General features: G+C 33.5%; 3 protein-coding genes across 3 annotated transcripts in view; all 3 read right to left on the bottom strand.

Moving 5' to 3' along the window:
- LOC132748485 (uncharacterized) overlaps positions 1–7,960 on the bottom strand; it is a 30,943-nt gene extending 22,983 nt beyond the window's left edge. Inside the window, exons 1-7 of the mRNA XM_060738116.1 lie at positions 7,831–7,960; positions 5,208–5,427; positions 2,949–3,222; positions 2,395–2,453; positions 1,236–1,717; positions 679–737; positions 254–333 (exon numbers count right to left, since the gene is read on the bottom strand). Coding sequence (XP_060594099.1) covers positions 254–333; positions 679–737; positions 1,236–1,717; positions 2,395–2,453; positions 2,949–3,222; positions 5,208–5,398 — 1,145 coding nt within the window. The 5' untranslated portion in view covers positions 5,399–5,427; positions 7,831–7,960. The remainder of the gene's footprint in view (positions 1–253; positions 334–678; positions 738–1,235; positions 1,718–2,394; positions 2,454–2,948; positions 3,223–5,207; positions 5,428–7,830) is intronic.
- A 4,738-nt stretch (positions 7,961–12,698) lies between these two features.
- LOC132748483 (uncharacterized) lies at positions 12,699–15,493 on the bottom strand. Its single transcript, XM_060738114.1, has 4 exons — positions 15,214–15,493; positions 14,610–14,687; positions 14,307–14,416; positions 12,699–13,351 (listed from the first exon to the last, which is right to left on the bottom strand). Exons 1-4 carry the CDS (start codon positions 15,290–15,292, stop codon positions 13,148–13,150), a joined length of 471 nt encoding a protein of 156 aa, XP_060594097.1. The 5' UTR covers positions 15,293–15,493; the 3' UTR covers positions 12,699–13,147.
- A 2,268-nt stretch (positions 15,494–17,761) lies between these two features.
- Positions 17,762–19,824, bottom strand: LOC132748484 (uncharacterized). Its single transcript, XM_060738115.1, has one exon. The coding sequence runs from the start codon at positions 19,418–19,420 to the stop codon at positions 18,002–18,004; it is 1,419 nt and encodes a 472-aa protein (XP_060594098.1). The 5' UTR covers positions 19,421–19,824; the 3' UTR covers positions 17,762–18,001.

Here is a 19,824-nt window from a genome sequence, read left to right as displayed (position 1 = left end):
AGAATCAAAGTCCAAGATCAAAGAGAAGTTTGGCCTTGCCCCTGGATTCAACTAACTATCCTTGGATTTGGATTATGAATGAGATGCTCTCCCTACCAAGCTCAGCACCTGGCCATGAATTAAAGGTTGATCTATACCTTAAAACACAATATTTCTGACATACACCAGGACAGACGGACACCTAGCAGCTTAATGTAATTTAACCATTTGAGAGTATCTTAAACTAAAACATGTATATTTATTTTATACTTACTTCTTCATACTGGAATCTTTTGACTGGAGAATTCTGCACCCAATACAGTCATAAGGGCTCAACAATGCCTTCAGATCATTCTGAAAAGGTTATAATAATGTTAAAATGTTTGCATCAAGGCATTTTTTCATTTCACATTAGAGAATGTTTTAATAGAACATATAAACTACTTCACATTATTCATAAAACATTCAAAACATCACACTGTTACTATTTATAGACCATAACAAACAACACAATGTTACTATTTATAAAATATAATCTACAAACTGTTACTATATTTAGACATAGATAGGAAAATGTTACTATTTATAAACATACATGTATAAACTACACAGTGTTACTATTTTTAGACATTATAAACAGGAAAATGTTACTATTTATATAAAATATACAAACAATGCATTGTTACTATTTATAGTTACCTCATCTGCTGCGTTTGGCCAGTTGCCAATATATACTTGAACAGGTGACATCATATTGTCTGAAACAGGATATGACATCTCAATGTTATATTCACTGTAATATATTTTTTTACAGCACAAAATGTACGTAATTTGGCAAAGTTTCTAGTCGAGGCATTTACTGTAAGATACATTGTATGAAATACATAGCAAGTACAGCGATAGTTATTTCCCTTAGTACTGAACAAGAAATAAGCTGGAAAACACTGCCACTTTACAGGGCCAGCAAAATCAATTGTCTGTATTGCCCAGGTTGTCCCACAGCCTGTACGGACAAGTGAAGATTTTCAAGAATTAACTATGTAAATATCATACGGAGAGGTTAAAAAATGCTTCACATAAAAACAGACAAGTAAGTCAAAATCAGATTTTGACGGCCCTACTTTGTGTGCACCACACTACATAAACAAAACTCCCAAAAATATCCAGCCTGCAGTCATACATTACTCCTAAACAAGAATTTTGATGCCCGTACTAACACTTACGGAGTAAAATACTACATGTACAATATTACTTACCCAACATCTTAGAGCCAATTTTTCCCGACAGTCTATCTTCAATATTTCTATCAGAGCTGGCATCTCCGCGATTTGTTACTTCATGTATGGCGTTATTTCTAAAATGTTTGTTTTGTGGTGAACTGTCATATTTCTGGGTGTTTGTGTTTGACATACTAGAACTACCTCTATAACCACCGGGACTTGATTTCTTCGCCTGTTGATGACCTATATCATCTTCGACATCATCCCAAGTTTCATCATCGCCATAATCTAATTTTTTATTGTTCATTGTCTTATTTCCCCCACCGTTAACCATGCGAGATCCTGACCCCTCACCTCTGACTGCCCCCCTTCCCTCGCTTGACGGTTTTTTGTTGCTTTTGTTTCTACCACCGATTGTATCAGGCTTCTCGTCGGCACGCCTTAATCGTAACTCGTCACCATATAACTCGATTGCTTTCTTGGCTACGTGTTCTTCCCTAAACCGGACAAATGTTAACCTGTAAATAAATAAGAATGCTACTATCTAAACATTACATTAACCTTTTTAACGAAATGAAATTACTAAATGGGCTTTATTAATTTTTTTCTTTGTATGGTTGAGTAACTTGAGTTATCCCGGATGATGATTTACCTTCTGAATGTGTGTAATTGATTTACCCAGCATAGAATTTGGAACAGTCCATTCATACTTACGATTTCAATATCAAATTACCAAAATTAAGCCATCGACAGTACTGAACCCAGTCGGACTGCACGGAAGTGCAAACTGGCTTGGCTCTTTACCGGTGGCAAAAGCTAATCAGTTTAGGTTCCAAAAGGTTACAGTAGTACTTACATAGTAATTTAATTCTGCACTTTTCAAATATTTCATTTCCATATAAATGTATTTAAATGTGACCTTGAGGGTTGAGACCTGGTTGTTGCGCTCTACATCTTATAATGGTGACCATTTGTGCTTAGTTTTAAAAAAAAAAATTTTCATAAGTTTTAAAGTTAAAGGGTGTACACAAAAATGTTATTAAGACACACTGACAGACAAGCAACTGAAATGGGATAAGGGGCCATTGGCCCTTTATTTTATTGTTATGGAATGAATCTTATTGTTCTCTTTTTCAGTTAGATGGTAGTGCGAATGGACAAAGGCCATAATAATAAAATCAGTAATAATACATACGCTGTAATAATGTTTACGTCTACCACCTCCCCTAGTTGAGCAAACTTCCTAAAAACGGCCTGAAATCATAGGTATTATCAAGTAATTATATTAAGACTATCATTACAACTATGCAATATCATAGATATACATTGTTCCATGTTGTCAAAACAAAATTAATACCCTAAAATCATACAAACAGCATTGAAATAAATATATAGATATATATATTTATATTTATATAACAATATCATACAAAAAACTTAAAATCATACATATAGCCTTGAAAATAAATATATTTTATATCTGTTATCTTGTGATTACATGTGAAATCATATCAAATATATTACAGATTCATACAAGTAGACTAAAATCATACAAATAATCTTGAAACATACAATTAAGACCCTCAGGCCCAAAAATAGCCAGAAATGAACAGAAGAGGAACATTAATTTCCTAAAAGACTTCCAGGCCATACAAAACCATATATAAAGCAACAATTAATGCAATGAATGACATATTAAAAATTAACAATGCATTTATAGAGGAACAAAATAGAAACATTCTACCCTACCTCTTTTGTTGTTAAATTGTTGTCAATTTTATTGGGAAAACATAGGGAATACACTCCCCGTGAATTTGGTTCCCATTTCTCATTTAGATCATTTGACGGCTTGATTCTCTCCCCTTCTCTCCCCTTTCTCTCCCCTTTACTAATAGTCTTCACAGTGGAGTCTGATTCAGTATTACATGTACCCTCTGCCCTCTTCACAAATGAAGATACAAATGTGTTGGGTTTGGCAATGCCGAACAACTTAAACGCCATGCTCTGATCCGAGTATTCCAGTCTGTAGAAAATGAAATTGCAACTTTATTCATATTAACCAATTTATTATCTACAAGACAAGTATATCAATTCAACAAATACAAATGAGCCGCCTCATGACAAAACCAATATAATGGGTTTGCGACCAGCATGGATCCAGACCAGCCTGCGCATCCGAGCAGTCTGATCAGGATCCATGCTGTTCGCTATCAGTTTCTCTACTTGTAATAGTGTTTATAAGCAAATAGCATGGATCCTGATCAGACTGCGCGGATGCGCAGGCTGGCCTGGATCCATGCTAGGCGCAAACGCATTACGTTGGTTTGGTTGGTCATGGCAGGGCTCAAATCTATTTTAGCTTAAAACAATACAGATATAATTCTGTAATTATGTTGATCAGATATTAAGTGATAATGGATTTTTTATCTTATATTTTTCTCTGTGGCAGAGTGATTATGGTCAGTGACATCAAACTACTAATGCCTCTCACTACTGTTGGTTCAAATGCTGCCAGACTCCAGAGACATAAGGTTCTTGCATGTGTGGTAGCTACCCAGTGAGCTCGTGCCCATGCCTGTGACTGAAATAATGTTAAGAGAGGAAAACAAGTTCTCCAACACCAGTGAAGCTAGAAAGTGGCCGTATCACCTTAAATATTTACATTTCTGGCAGCTAAAGAGTCAACCTGCAATGATCTATGAAATGACTACACTACTAGTGGTCAGTGATTTTTTTCTCAATTTTCAACACTGATATCACACACCAAGTGGCCAAGACCTACATTTTAATTTACTGACTTAGTCAAGCATGATCTACCTCAAACCAGTTGCATATGTTAAATGAACTTCCTATCCTGATAAAGTGCTGAGATTTAATTGCCCTTTGTTCTCTAGCAACATGTTACAAGTTTTTAAAATTTACAATTTTAATCAATATTTACAAGAACAACTTTATGATACAATTGTATCAACTTTCTGGTAACACTTTTCAGACAGTTGACTGAACTTTCTATAAAGAAGAGCCTATGTGACCAAAGTTAGGTACAAGAGCGCATCAGAGGTTGGGTATATAATAGTAAACAAAGAATTGAAAATAACAATTTTTATACGTAATTCTATCCATACATTAGGGCTGTCATTGATTATCGCGATATCCATATATCGTCCATATTCATCATCCGATACAATATCGATACACACTTTCACATATCGATACAAGCCAAACAATTTTTTCATTTCTGTTAGTTAATATACCACTATTTTGGCTTATAAGAAAAGTCTTTTTTTTTTCTAGTTTTCTTGGTTAACTTGAACTTTAAACTCCGTTTTCAACTGTCAGTGACAAGAATAACAGAAAAAACAAACTTTCTGCTAGTTTGTAGTATTTGTAATGTGTAATACAAGCATGCATAACACCATGATCCAATTTATAACACATATATAAATGTTTTTCATTGTATCTACTGTCAGTCGACATATTGATGTATCCTCGATATTTGTCTCTCGATATATCGATACAAAATTTTCCATCAATGACAGCCCTACCATACATATAAACAAGCATCGAGTAGGACGAGTAGCTTCTAAATCCAATGTACAGGCAACATTTTTCTACTCGTCCTGCATCAAATTCTGCAAGTAATACGAGCAGTCAAACGGAATGTTGGATCTATGACAAAGTATGTTTCAGATGTTCCTTTCTGCCTATTTTTTGTCATACAGCAACTGTCAGTCCACCTAACCAGCTTTCCTGGATAATTAACCAGTAATTAACCAATTTACTCAGCAAATGATCAACTACTACATGATTTCTAAATCAGCTGTAAAAGACAAATTGATCAGTTAGACTCAATGCCCCAAATTAATTGTTGAGAATAAAATTTCGCCCAGCGTGTGCATCAAACCAGCTGCCTGTCAATTACAAATTTGTTATTCTTAACAAAAAGTTACATCTAAGCCAAACAGGAAAAGGCATTTCAAAGCTATTTATAGATTATATATAAATTACCTGCAAACATCCGGTATATCTTTGATAAATTTCTCTAACGATGGGTACCCAAGATCTCGGAACATCAGAGGCTTGTGTATGATTGATTTATAGTCCCTGAGAAAGGTGCTGACCAGGATACCAGAACCGTCCGTCTTCGAGAGCAACACTGCCCGTACATTCTCCTTAATACCGTCTGGGATATTACTCATTCTTTATATGTAACGTCTATATCTTCTGTCTACAAAATAACAATAAAAAAATGTATTTCAGTGAATTTTAAACAAAATAAATTATTTGTATATTTCTTACCTCAAAATAATATAACAGAGTATTCAATTGGATATTAATAATTTAAATGTCTCCTGCCTTTGGTAGATATAGAAAGTTAAAATTAAAAAATGGGTCAAAGACAGAAAAGGCCGGGTTGCATTTGTACACCAAATATCATGAGGCTGATTTGTTACGAAAAAATTTTTCCATTGACCCATTAATGTCGAAAATTTAATTCTGTTGGTAAACAGGTAGTGGATTAGCTACACACCTAAAATTGAATCCCACAGTATGGGACCATGTGTCAATGATGTATGCCAAATATCAAAAGGCTGTGATTAGTAGTTTATGAGAAAAATGTTACGAAAATTTCCTTCCATTGACCATTAATGTGAACATGAAGTGGATGAGCTGCAGACTTGAAATTGAATCCCACAGTATGGGACCATGTGTCAATGCTGCATGCCAAATATCAAGAGGCTATGATAAGTAGTTGCTGAGAAAACTGTTACGAAAATTTCCTACCATTGACCATTAATGTCGAAAAATCTAACTAATTTAACTAAATGGATAAACAGGAAGTGGATGAGCGACAGACCTGAAATCAAATCCCACAGTATTGGACCATGTATAAATGCTGTATGGCAAATATCAAGAGGCTGCGATACATAGTTGTTGAGAAAACTGTTACGAAAAATTTTTCCCCGCCCACCCGCCGCCCGACATTCACCATACTATAACCCGGGTTTGCACCTGTGCAACCCGGCCAAAAATTACACATTGTTAGAGTACAGCACATTCAACGACTTTGAAAACGATGCGAGTATTTCTAAGACAAACGAGTTATTAATGAATGGCAATTACAATAAGTATACCGACCTTCTTGATGGCATTATTTACAACATTACACAGAAAAAAAGGAACACTACAGTCAGCTTTGTGTCCCGCAGTTTGTTTCATCTTTACACAGAAATAATCAAATCTGAATATGGTTTAATTACAGATGAAAATCTCAAGTACAGTTCATACGTCAATGGAGTAAAATGTCGTATTTCTGTTGACAAACCAGCAGGCTGCATTCATGTAATGGGAAAGGAACATAACCAATGGTTGAAATTAACTTTTGTTAAAACAATAAAGGGTCTGCTAAAGACATACTTGGATCATTCTAAACTTTTATAAATTTTCCAATACTGTACAGAACTGTTTTTTTTATCCAATACTGACCAAAGTAATTGTATTAAATTTCTTTTAACTTTATCATTATTTTTATATCAGTGGTGTGACATAAGGCCATCTCCTTTATTCTGGTAATGTTTTATTTGTTACAGGTCTAGTCCAAAACTTTAATGCTGATCAGATGAAAGAACAATATTAACAATATTAGTCCAAATTTTTTCGGGTGTATAAAAAGCAGTTTCTGAAGTTTTTAAACCTAGATCTTTGAGAGGTAAAAGTTATACAGGACTTTCATATTTTATTTATTTTAGAAAAATACATAAATTTAGAGATTAATAATTATTGTACTTTTCAAAAACAGCATAACATTTCGATTTTTTCCATTAAAATTTCTGTTTTGAAAGGGAACTTTTACCTCTATTTTGGTGTGATAATATGCCACAGATTTGATACGTCGAGGGCCAAGATTATGCATAATTGCAGGATGCATTACCCAAATGTTACCATGATGTGCCATTTTGAAAGAGTTAAAACTGAAAATAGTGTTCTACCATGGAGTTGAATAGACTATGTAATGTATATCTGTGGTTCTACTGAGTTAAAACACACGTTGGGCTTACGATCTTTGGAATTTTACATGTCTGAATTGGATCTTACATGCCCCAAGCATCGACTGAGTGCCCTATTTAGCAGAATGGTGTGGAGCATTACCAGTGTATAGAAAATACCCGATGACACTGATTTGTCTCAAAATTTCCCTGGCGCACAATTTTCGGGCCAGACCACAGGTGTTCACTGTTTGGCCCATTGATTTGTCACTACCTCCCAAACTTTTACCCATTTAACAAGCCTCGTTTTGGAGAGGTTGGATGGTTGTAGAGTGGGTAAAGGGGGATAGTTACCAATCAACACACCGAATACATGTGGACTAGACACAGATTTTTTTATTTTTTAATGCTAGAAATTAAGACCCAGTTCTTCATTGTTAGCATCTAATACCTTGAATCACCTGGAAAATTGCAAGTTAAACAATTATGCTGTTTTTGTCTATTAGAAAGAATTATTGGTTTATATGAATTATGATAGACTATCCTTTTTTCTTTTTTGCAGAAAAATGCGTTTTTATTTCCTGACCAAAGTTACTTTAAATATTGCATGACATTGCATTTTTTTCTTACATTAAGATACTTACAATATGTTTTGTCCACGGGTGTCTTGAATGTGTAGACGTTCTTTAAATTCCTCTTGAAACGTGCAATAAAATTTCACCGGATGCACTCGTTATATGGCGCGAAATCTATTTACGAATTAATGAAATGAATGTCGTAGCCGTCGCTTTCACGCAAAGTGAAGCCGTTTTCAATTTCATCCGAGATTATGCATGAAAAGATTCATGTAAGTCTCTCAGATTAACATTATTGTAGCCAACTTTATTGAAAACTTAAACTTTCATAAACCCAAATAACAAAAAAAAAAAAAAAAAAGAAGAAAAACAGTATAACAGTCAACGAATTAATTTAGTTGTCCACAGGCCTTTTTATAAAAAGGTTCAATCAGGGTCTTTCAAATTCTATTTGAAAGGCCCTGATGTAATTTAAAAGCATATTGCTTAGGATTTTTCATAACATCAAAATTTAAATTATAGAACTTTGATTCTATCTATATGGCAATATACTGCTGCACAATGGGAACGGAAACCGTAACAATTTACATACAGTACAGATAATTAATCCAGGTACATGTACCTACAATAATTAATGCACCGAGATGTCCACGATGCATGCCCTTAAACTAGTCCATCTTATTGTACTACGCGATGAGATATTGTGCTATTTTGTGTATTGGTAATATCTTCCCTCTACAAGAAGCGAGATTCTGACACAAAACAAAATATATCATAATCTAGCTTTGGAATGCCAAAATATCCTGACTAGCCATTATAATATTATAAGTCCATGCTGCCATTCAAATGTTGTAAAGAGTAGAATCCAACATGCTATAAAATCACTTAATTAGCAAAGATTTAGTGCTCTACTGTACATTCTAACACGACCCGCATTTTTCCCTATTGAACAAAGAAGAACCGAAAGTGTGTGTTATTTAAGAAATAATATATCCCAAACTGTGATTTTATTGCTCAATAACATCACCACAGGCGCTAGTCACATAATCAAATATTTTACATAATCGGTCTATATATTTATATAAATATCTTTATATACATATATAGACCGATTATGTAAAATATTTGATTATGTGACTAGCGCCTGTGAACATCACTGTTTGGAGTTCGGATGCGGGGAATTATATCACGAGGGCGTAGCCCGAGTGATATAATGATGCGCATCCGAAAGACAAACAGTGATGTTATCAAGCAATAAAATCACCGATTTGGATATATTATTTCGATTCTAACACGACATTTAGAAATAAATGCTGCCGTACATGATAATTAGCTAAATTGCGCCGGATTTGTTTCCGTACTTATTGTCATCGCGTCACATTTTTAGTGATTACGTCACGTGTATAATGATTACGTCACACGTCTAAATATAGAACGTCAAACAGTGACTCTATTGCATAATAATTCACACTTTCGGTTCTTCTATGTTCAATAGGGAAAAATGCGGGTCGTGTTAGAATATGCAATAGAGTCACTGTTTGACGTTCTATATTTAGACATGTGACGTAATCATTATACATGTGACGTAACCACTATAAAATCCGACGCGCTGACAATAAGTACGGAAACTAATCAGGCGCAATTTTGCTTAATAGCAGGTACGGCAGCATTTATTTGTTTATGTCGTGTTAGAATCGAAATAATATATCCAAATCGGTGATTTTATCGCTGGATAACATCACTGTTTGTCGTTCGGATGCGCATCATTATATCACTCGGGCTACGCCCTCGTGATATAATTCCTCGCATCCGAACTTCAAACAGTGATGTTATTGAGCGATAAAATCACAGTTTGGGATATATTATTTCTTAATTTTCATTTTAAGCCACATAATATTATATGGCTTACATATTAAAATTTTCATATCCCTTTTGACACAGAAAACACACAAGTTTACACATAGGGGCCTACGATATTTTGTATTGTGTGCTATCTGCAGTGAAGTTTCTTTCTTTATAATAGTCTACATGTATTATCGACGTTGTTCGAAAAAATTTAATGTTAAATACTATGCACACATGATCGTTCTTATGGGAACCCGTCTAATGTGTGTGGGCGTGACATATATACATGTATTAGATCAACAAGGCAAGGCAATCAATGAAAGCATTTCATTTTTCTTAGCGTTTTAGAAAATTCATATTTTTTTTACATTTTTGGCCTTCCGGGGACATTCATTTAAGGAATTATAATAATCAAGGACCTGGAAATTTCTTTTTTAAAATAATTGTCTCATCAGGAACATAAGACTGTTTTATATTAGTGGCCGCTGTCCTAATGATAAATATACAAATATAGTGGTGGTAAACAAATATGATTGACTTCAATTAGTAAATTCTTTTACTGTTAATAACTTGGCAAAATACATCATTCCGCGTACAAACAGATTTATTAAACAGTATCGTAAGTTTCCCTTTCTATTACATTTCTATATACTTATTACTCTTTGAATGGGAAATAACAAATCTTGGTGACAAAGTATATATATACAGTACATTGTAAAATAATAATCCTAAAAGAAAGTCCAAAACGGCAAAATTGAAAATGTTGCAGACTCGATTTGATTGAGCCTATTCATGGACATTACTGAAAAGTGCAAGCTTCTGTCCACGACCCCTAGCACCTGCTTAAGTTGTACTCAACATTTAACGTTGACTTCAAACCACTTGCCCCTCATCGCTTTGGGTCCGAGACCCGACAGGGCTTTGGATAGGAAGCTATCCAGCTAGCTTGCGGAATGTCGGTGGTTCTACTCTGGTTCCCGTTGGTGCCTGAAGTAACGCACGGAAGGGCCCCTGAGTTCTTAATCCACCAGTAAAGCTGGAAAATCTCTATAGAATGAAATAGAATAGAATAACATTTATTTCCAATCAAGGGTCATATCAAATGACCGGTGCATAAACAAAACGGAAAGCACCGAATAGCACCGAAAAACCGGAAAGCAATCAAATTTCTTCAGAAAACACATGATAACTTTATTTTATTGATTTGAAAGTGTTTCCAATCGAGTTATTAGGCCAAAATCAGTGACACAACATGTTTTCATAAATATCTTAAAGATCCTGTATGTTTTGTGATTGATATTTTTACTGTATGAATACCACACTAGCAAAAAATTATATATGTACATATTTATGCAAATAAAACAATTTTCAAACATTGAAGAATATGTAAAATGTGTACTGCAAATATTTTTGCACATTATATTTAATCAATAAATTACAGGCATTCATTTCTTATTGGACAATTTGACTTAGAATTCATAGAAAATATATTACTAATTACCTCCCTTTATTTACATGAAATGTTAAATTGGGTAATATCTTTATAAATAATGCTTATTGGAACTTACAATATTGACAAATCTTAATTTGAGCATCATATTTATGAAATGAAACCATGAAAAAATTGTGTTACAGGATCTTTAATGTGATATTTAAATCACAATAATACAGAGATAGAAGATCAAGTAAATTAAGATGTTAAAGAAAATAAAACTTGATTCGTATTAAAGCAATAACACTGAACTGGGAAAAAAACTCATAAGCTAAATTTCACTAACAGGACTTAACTACATGTGTATTAAACATGATACTAAACATATCCATATGACCTATACTGTCTTGGTGCTAGGTGAAATCCAACAACAACAAAAAAAATTCTCCGTACGTTAATTGTGACTCTGAGGGTAGTCAAAATAAAAATTTATTAAACATTTTATATTTATCATTGTGACGTTTTACATTTTATCTTATCAAGACTTTAAACAATTAACGTAACATGGAAAATTATAAGTATGTAAAAATATCAGATTAATGAAGGAGGGGTTGCTAGAATTGTAGAATTCCTGCGTGATCGTAAGAGGCGACCAAATGGTTCGAACAACTGGATTGTATGCATCTCATGGCTCCGGTAGGTTTTTATCCTGCTTGGCTTTGAGTTTGTAACACCTTAAGTTAGCCAAAATCATCTTTCCTGTTCGGGCGCCATAAATGACTAAATTGTGTTAGTGCGCCTTAATATAATAATAATAATAATAATAATAATAATAATAATAATAATAATAATAATAATAATAAAGAATCAGAGCTAAAAAGAGGTGTTCAATTCCCTACACTTTATGCATGGACTAGAATCAGTTATACCAAAGGATCGAAACAAATTTAATAAATTACACTCAGATGTACTTACCGGCCTGTTGTGAATATAAATAAACTTTCACGAGGAAGAATGAAAATTGCAACATATACAAATGCCACAAGAACCGTCTTAATCAGTATTCTATCTTCAATACATACAGCATTCTGATAAATTATCCCGATGGACCAGAATGAAAAAATAACTAACAGAACTAAGATGATGTAGACAAAAATTATTAGCAACATAAAGTAAAAGAAAAACAGAACCCCTAAAAAAAGTCAAACACGGCAAAATTTAATGTTGCAGGCTCGGTTTGATTGAGCCTGTTCAAGGACGGCACTGGAAAGTGCAAGTTACCGTCCACGCTCCCTAGCACCGGCCTAAGCAGAATTCCACATTTAAACACGCCAATTTAAACACACATATCTTCACTAGTTCAGGCATGAAATATTGCAAGGACATATCATATCATATGACCTTTACAATATCGGTTTCACACCCCTTGATACTTATATCTAAAGCATATAGTGTACTGATATTGTTTGAGGCACATTCACAATTCATTCATATACTGTACCATAAAAGTCAAATAGTGCTTGCAGACGACGGACAAAATATTTCAATACTCCAATACATATAAAATACAAAGTTATTTATATTAGTAAACTTTATTTTGAATATCATAATATCATTCACATATTAAAATAATCATAGAACTGTACATGTACCACATGTGGGCAGTGTAAACTATATTAAAGGAACTCTACTAATAGTAAAAAGCCTAAAGACATTAAATTTGGAAATTCTTATATAGATCAAGTGAATGAAATAATCTGCAAAGGCTAAGGAAGAAATACACTCAAAATTTTTGTGTGCGAATCTTTACCCAAATTGAGTGAAGGCGTTGCAATGCTTTTCATATTTGTGTCTTTTTGGACAATAAAAATGATTATTTGGGGGGTATGAAAATTTGCTCACAAGTTACTGGTCCAGACCTATATGTAAATGAAATGGTACCCAAATCTCGGGCCCGTCATGACAAAAAAACCTTAGAGTCCTTAAATTATACACTGCCGAGTGCCGACTGTCGCCTGTTACAGTTCCCGTGTCTCCTTTACACAGTCAAGATAAAATTTGACATTGTCATATCTCCCGCTATGTAAAAATAGTATCTGTTTGTGTATTTTATTGCTGGTCACTGTATTTACAAACTAGAACAGGCACGTGTGCATGATGAACAATATAGTCGCTAACACTGCCCAGTATGGTTCGTCTGACCACGCCCATTCCCCGACTCCCAGATACAATAATGTCAATATTGTGATCTTTTGCGGCCAGTACTATAGATTCACCAGCAGGCTCATGTAGGCGCTCCACTGAGTATTTCACCTGTATCGAAGATAAAAACAACAACACGTGGTTAAAAATGATAAAAAACATCAAACAAAGAAAAACAACAAACAAAAAATAACAAACAAACAAACAACAACAATGCACAACTAGATATAATTATAAGATGACCTTGTACTGTATATGTAACATTGATGCGCGGGAATTTTAATTTATATACTAGTATAGGCCTACTCCTTAAAGTGCTAATGATATAGTTAAATAGGACGACTTGTAGCACTGGACAAGATACTTAAACTGAGTGCTGTTTAAAATGTTGATAGTGTAGTACTCACGGACCTTAATTAGTACGAGATAGGTTGAGTACGTTAGTATATGTTTCTTTACTTTTTATTGGCTGTAACCCCTGACGGCGAAGGGCCCAGAAGGATTCTGGGTGATTCCTCTAGATGCAGCCATTTGTGAAACTAATCCGTCCATAAGCGAGGCATATTAGTGCATCCAGATTTAATATACAAACATCTAGATAGGTAAGTCATTAACTATATTTTGCAAGGTTCTACAATTCACTGGAAGGCTGCGTTCCATATGAACGTTGCTCTCTCCCTTTTTATGCTCACACATTTTTACATACGTACATGCGATACAATATCAATAAATCAATCGTATTAGTTAAAATGTGTGTACATAGCTATTAGAGGTTAGCATTCTATCGATCTATGAACAATATACAATAAGGACCCTTACAATATATTTTCGGACAGTTATAATAAATTATAAATAAAAATGTCTTACTACTGTTACAAGATCATATTCTTTATATTTTGTAATGTTCGAAGCGTAGCAAAAACAGTCGTAGTTAAAAAAATAATAGAGTAAAAAGCCACATTTAGATTATCCCGCCTATGACCAAAAGTCCTTATCCCGAAGTTTGACTGAATTACAAAGTTGCGTTTTGGGAAACTTTCGATAGTAAATGATGGCGTTGCCTTACATTATATTGTTTGACAATGTCATCAATGTTCTTCAAGACTTTCTGTACCTCCTCGTCATGTTCGGCTATCATGATGGGAACCACTCCAGGGTTTGCTAGCTGGGCAATTGCTGGAAAAAATAAGTATTTTACCGTCAAATGTGTCTCATTTTATATACATTCATACGGAACTATAATTAGGCTTATTACACTTTAAGAGACAAGACAATTAAAATTATTATTTTACGAATTTATCTCTTTGAGGAGGATATCATAATGCCGGTCAAATGTGATTAAATGAAATTTTAACTTCTTCTAACTTACGAGGCAGATTCGCTCCTAACTCAGCGCAGTAAACAATAATCAAAGTATCACCATCCTTGTAGAAATGCTCCATAAACCCTGAAAAAATACAAGGTTCCTTAAAGTTGCAATTGGTTCATTAATTTGTTTTACATGTATGTTATACAACATTCAATTTGTGACAACAATATATAACAAACGTAAGTACGACAACTATTTTGAGCATATTTTGTTTATCATTGAGTATTATTTACGTAATTTGTACAATGTTATAATTTATATCACAAACTCCTATATCTGCGCAGTCATTTTATATCACGGTTTAATTTGTCGCCTGTCAGTGTAATATGTGGCATTTGTCATAAATAAATTATGAATTTGCATTTTTTACATTTAGTCTCGCCAATTTGCAGTTTCCAAAATAAAAATAAGACAAACGCAAATTGGGCAGAAATGTTTAACAAGCGAATGACTGATGCACATACTTTAATGGACAATTTTGTCAATTAAAGTCCGTGGCTGATGGGAAGCATTATAAAGTTTTATTTAAATGAAAAAATATATAAAGTATGCCTCGTAGATAGCTACTTATATTACTGAATGAAATAAGTGAACAGTAACTTACAAACGAATGCATTAGTTGCGTGTTTGCTTCCGTCCATAGCAATCAAAATTCTTCGACTGTTTGTAGTAACTTCTGCCATTTTTTCCCTCTCTCTCGATATTTGTGTTATTATTATATTAATTTAAGTATTATTACTATCTAAAACCAAAATCTTCTTAAGGCTACTTTTCCTTAATATCGCGTTTATTTTAATAACACTTCATAATTATTTTAACAACAGTTGACACTTAAATATATCATACTGCTGCTTTTGCGTTCGGAAAACTCCGCTGAGTGCCGAGTTACCATCATCATTGCCCGAAGTTTGACGGAAAGAGCCGAAAAGTCGCGATTGGCTGACTGATAAACTGATACTTTGGACTTGTTTATATGACACAAAACAAATAAATGGTTAAAGTCCTATGTACAAAATACTATTATATTAATATAAAACTGTTGCTGTTAAGTTGATTTAGGACGACAGTGTTGAAAACTTACATATATACACCACTTAATTAGTGTTCAGTAATAATTTACGGTCAAGCGATCACTGAACCTTTGAAAGAACTTGAATTACTACTGATATATCACTTTAAGTACTATGAAAGAGTGGATAGTCTAAAGAAGTAACAACTTTAAAACTTTAAAGATACCACATGAAATATATAAATATTCCCCATACCAAAAAAAGAGAAAAATCATTGAAACAATAAATAAATAAATAATAATAATGATAATAATGATTATAATAATAATAATAAAATGATAATAACAACAACAGTGACAACTAAAAACTGTCAGTGATCGCCGTGGCGAAGATATAACTCAGTCAGAGATACTTTGCAACTTACAAAAGAAGTAGCTATAATTCCTTTACAATGACATTGCATGTTATTTCTTTATGTATATAATCTTTACAGCGTAATTTAGCGTTATAATGGCTTTCAGGATTATCTGTCCCTTAAATAATGCAATGAACAAATATCTATTCTAATACATGTATTTCTTTTGTTCTCGCAGTCATTCGGAATTTGACGGAAAAGCAGCTATTAATCATCTATTGCCTAATAAGGTCAGATTAAATATAACAATATATATTATACGTATGTTTATTTAAAGCTATACACCAGGTCAATCACGTCTATCTTGATATTAAATATAATAAAGATAAACTTACACTCATAGTGATACATGTATAAACATAATATGAAATCATGATTTTACACACTTTTGTGTTACACTTACTTATGTAATATTGTTAATTATTTTTTTCAAATTCTGACTGGCTTAATCACCGTTTTTTTTTTTGCCATGCCAGCTTCCCTGATTCATGTGATCTGGTTCGTGTGTTCTGGTCTAGAAAAATCCACACTTAGAGTTTAATCAGGATTATCATATTTTATTGCTATAAACCTTGTACATGTAACATAAAAAGTACATTAAAGCTGCACGCCTCCAGATGAGCCAAAATATTTCAAGAAATTTAATATTGAGAAAAATGCACTAAACTTTTTAGAAAGATAAAAACAATGAGGATCAAAGTTATATTTTACATGTAATGTGCGATTTAAGACTGATTTTTCAGTATTTTATCAACATATTTCTACTGCGTTACTAACGCAGTAAGGGCAGTTTTTGCATTCTTGACCACTTTTTGTTTATTGCCGTGGATTGTAAGTGCCAATTGCAGTATGTATATCACATGTTTTGATCCCATCACAATACTTTACTTTTAAATACATTTCTAAAATTTTCATGAAAATTTGCATGAATCTGGAGGCGTGCTGCTTTAAATACAAAACGAAATACAAACCATACAGAAAAGACAAGTACGAGTATGGATGGGTCACAAGATTTACCAACATATAAAAAAGCAGATTGAAGCAAATTGGTTGCAATATTTACCAACATTAAAAAGAGAGATATCGTTACAAAATGTTTACTTTCAAGATACACACAAAAAAATTATTGTTTGCGTAAGTAATGTATAATAGCAAGAAACAAAGAAAATATATAAATTCAAGCATCAGAGTAGAAAACAAAACATTCGTTCTTTTAGAAAAAAAATCAAGTATATGTTTTAATTATTTATTATAAAAATAGGATTAAATGAAAATGATAAGACAAAAACAATGTGAGAATGTAAACAAATTAAATAATATATACAACTCGATATACTCTTATAATGATCTTTTTGATATATACCTCTCATTTTTAAACCACTTATGACAGGACCTTTGTAATTAGTTTTGTTTTACAAAGACCGAATTCGTTGCTACGTTGTATAAACGTTAACATCCGTCAGCTTTTTTTTTCTTTTTTTTAATCCCAAAACCATTAATACATAAGATATATAATATAAGCTTATGCTATCATTTTATGACATTAAAATCAAAATTTTGAAAATATATAGTTTTCTTTATAAATTCTTGGAAACCTCAAGGGAGGACACCCTTTATGCATACCTAAAACAACCTATACAACATGAAATTCACAAATCAAAATATAAAGAGTTAGTTTAATGGTTACATATATTTTTTCATATATATCAGCAACGTCATACAGCTATAAATTCCGTCTGCAATATGTATTTTACCTTCCAGGTATAAAATAATTAAATCAGATACATAATTATCGTCATTAGTTTTTGAGGTTTTATTTTTAGTTTAAAACCCAATAACAGTAATAGATTACGGATGTTATATTGTTATCTTACTGAAACATCATCACTGTTTCTCGGAATCTTTTGTCATCATCTTAATCATAAATTTCTTTACGGATGTTATATTGTTATCTTATTGAAACATCATCACTGTTTCTCGGAATCTTTTGTCATCATCTTAATCATAGATTTCTGCACCAATCTCATAGTTTGATTTAGTGTCACCCCTCCATCTATACACTGGTATCCTCCTTTCTTGGACTTCATGTTCACGTCATTCGTATCCTTCAATTTATTTTGATTTACTGGGGCAGGTCCAAAATCAATGGTACCAAGAACGCTAGAGAGGTCGACCTTTCTTTGAGCCGTTGGTGGCTCTGTCTGAAGATTTGCAAGCGATTCTGTTGCCATAGTAATCTTAGATTCTTCAACCTGTGCTGTCTCGTGCTTATTCGTATCCTTCAATTTATTTTCATCTACTGGGGCAGGTCCAAAATCGATAGTACCAAGAACGCTAGAGAGGTCGACCTTTCTTGGAGCCGTTGGTGTATCTGTCTGAAGCTTTGCAAGCGATTCTGTTGCCATAGTAATCTTAGATTTCAAATTACATTCTTCAACCTGTGCTGTCTCATCTTTATTCTGACTTTCATCTGACACTTTAGCTTGTCTCATTTTATGTGTTGTAGTTTTGTAAAGAGTTTTAACAGCATCGAATCTCATAGTTGTAATGTCCATAGCCGTTGCGGAACTTTTTGCCGTTGCTAAGCCTCGTTGATTTAACGTCAATTGTTTTGTAGTTTCTCCACGTTGTTGCCATCTTGTATGAAGTAGATTTGTTACTTCGTCTTCGTTTATAATTCTCTTGCTTGTTTTCAGCTCAACTATTTCCTTATCCACTTCTTCTTCAAATTTTTTCAACGACATTTCTTCTTTTGCCCCATAAATTATTATTTTAACCAGACAGTTTGCTTCCTCAAGTGGTATATATTGACCACCGGTTATATGTGCCACTGCCAGATAAAAATCCTTATATGCTTTTATACTTGGCTCACACCCAGCTACGTAAATTCCAATTCCTTTGGCAGCTAATGCTCTTGCAATTTCCATTGGGTCTAAACCAAGTGGGCAACCCTCAGGGAACTTATCTCGGAAGGCACCAAGACCATGTGGTGGTGCATCCGTAATGAATACACATATTTTAGTTGCTTCTTCGCGCCAGGATAGCTTCAACAAATCGTTCATTGCGTCGGCAACAGCTTCAGGTATATCACCGCCGCCACCAGCGTAACAGTCTCGCAGCCATTTCTTCATAGTTCCGACTGACTCAGTAAAATCATGTACTTGAGTTACAAAAGATTCTTCTACCGGTGGATGGTCACGGTATTCTATTAGAGCAAGATGCACGTCACAGTTCTCGCTTTCAACAATTTCATTTACGATCTGTACAATATTGTCCCTAGCCTCTGTTATGTAAGGATCCATACTTGAAGTACAATCTATTACAAACGCTAGATCTAATTTTGCCTCTCCTTTTTTAGCCAACTTAGTTGGATGAAATGTTGCCATTTTATTTCTTCTCTAGATAAATCACAACAATCGAATGAAATTATCACACCTTGAAAACGTTTCGTAAAGTATGTGTGAAGTTAATCTCCAACTACTATACTAAATACATGTATATTACTATTATTCCAGGTACTGCTCGTTTTAATTTACTTCCGTGTTGATACCCGACATATCATAAACTATTTAAACAATGTGTCTTCTATATCGACTTACTGATTAGTCGGCCTTAGTTTAAGGTAACATTTCTTCAATCCTTGTGCATAACTAAGCTAAAATTAGTTCAAACAATGGATAGTTTAAAAATAATATATTGATTGGATAAAAAGTATAATTATTGAATTCTGTAACGTTAAATGTATAATTTGACTACCGTAACGACACATTACTGCACCTTCAGCACTATT

Source organism: Ruditapes philippinarum, unplaced genomic scaffold (assembly GCF_026571515.1).
Source record: "Ruditapes philippinarum isolate M1 unplaced genomic scaffold, ASM2657151v2 ctg4271_1_1_1_1, whole genome shotgun sequence".
Taxonomy (NCBI): domain Eukaryota; kingdom Metazoa; phylum Mollusca; class Bivalvia; order Venerida; family Veneridae; genus Ruditapes; species Ruditapes philippinarum.
This window is presented reverse-complemented; position numbering and strand designations above follow the sequence as displayed.

Coding starts and splice junctions, on each gene's coding strand:
- LOC132748483 (XM_060738114.1), bottom strand. CDS start 15,292: ATGGCAGAAGTTACTACAAACAGTCGAAGAATTTTGATTGCTATGGAC. Junction 14,688..15,213: donor CGCAACTAATGCATTCGTTT/GTAAGTTACTGT, acceptor GTATTTTTTCAG/GGTTTATGGAGCATTTCTAC. Junction 13,352..14,306: donor ACATTGTCAAACAATATAAT/GTAAGGCAACGC, acceptor TCTTCGATACAG/GTGAAATACTCAGTGGAGCG.
- LOC132748484 (XM_060738115.1), bottom strand. CDS start 19,420: ATGGCAACATTTCATCCAACTAAGTTGGCTAAAAAAGGAGAGGCAAAA.